Here is a 506-nt window from a genome sequence, read left to right as displayed (position 1 = left end):
TCACTCAGAATAGGTTGCAAGAGCAGAGAATGAATCTCCAGTACTTGTATACACACAAACACACCAACGATGGGTAAAGAGAGAAATATAAAACAGTTTTATTTCTATTTATCTTCAGTCTTTTAAGTATATATTTCAGCTCAATGAAAACTAAAATGAGTGCTCAAACTACAAAGGTCATGCTTGTCTAACAAAAATGAAGAAAAGTTAATTTAATAATTAAATTTAATATAAGGCTGGGTGCGGTGACTCACACCTGTAATCCTAGCATTTTGGGAAGCCAAGGCAGGAGGATTGCTTGAGGCCAGGAGTTTGAGACAAGCCTGAACAAGGAGACTTCGTTTCTATAAACAATAGAAAAAATTAGCAGGGCATGGTGGCATGGACCTATAGTCCCACCTACTCCAGAGGCTGAGGCAGGGGGATCTCTTGAGCTCAGGAGTTTAAGGTTGCAGTAAGCTATGATGATGCCATGATGATGCCACTGTACTCTAGCCTGGGTAAGG

The 506-nt window shown here is 40.1% G+C and overlaps 1 protein-coding gene across 1 annotated transcript in view; it reads right to left on the bottom strand.

Annotated features, from left to right (window-relative positions):
• The window catches only part of RBM7 (RNA binding motif protein 7), a 56,608-nt gene that overhangs the window by 5,692 nt on the left and 50,410 nt on the right, over positions 1-506 (bottom strand). The window contains exon 9 of the mRNA XM_012659146.1: positions 257-274. Coding sequence (XP_012514600.1) covers positions 257-274 — 18 coding nt within the window. The remainder of the gene's footprint in view (positions 1-256; positions 275-506) is intronic.

The sequence above is a fragment of the Propithecus coquereli genome, unplaced genomic scaffold (assembly GCF_000956105.1).
Source record: "Propithecus coquereli isolate 6110/MARCELLA unplaced genomic scaffold, Pcoq_1.0 Scaffold6, whole genome shotgun sequence".
Lineage (NCBI taxonomy): Eukaryota > Metazoa > Chordata > Mammalia > Primates > Indriidae > Propithecus > Propithecus coquereli.
This window is presented reverse-complemented; position numbering and strand designations above follow the sequence as displayed.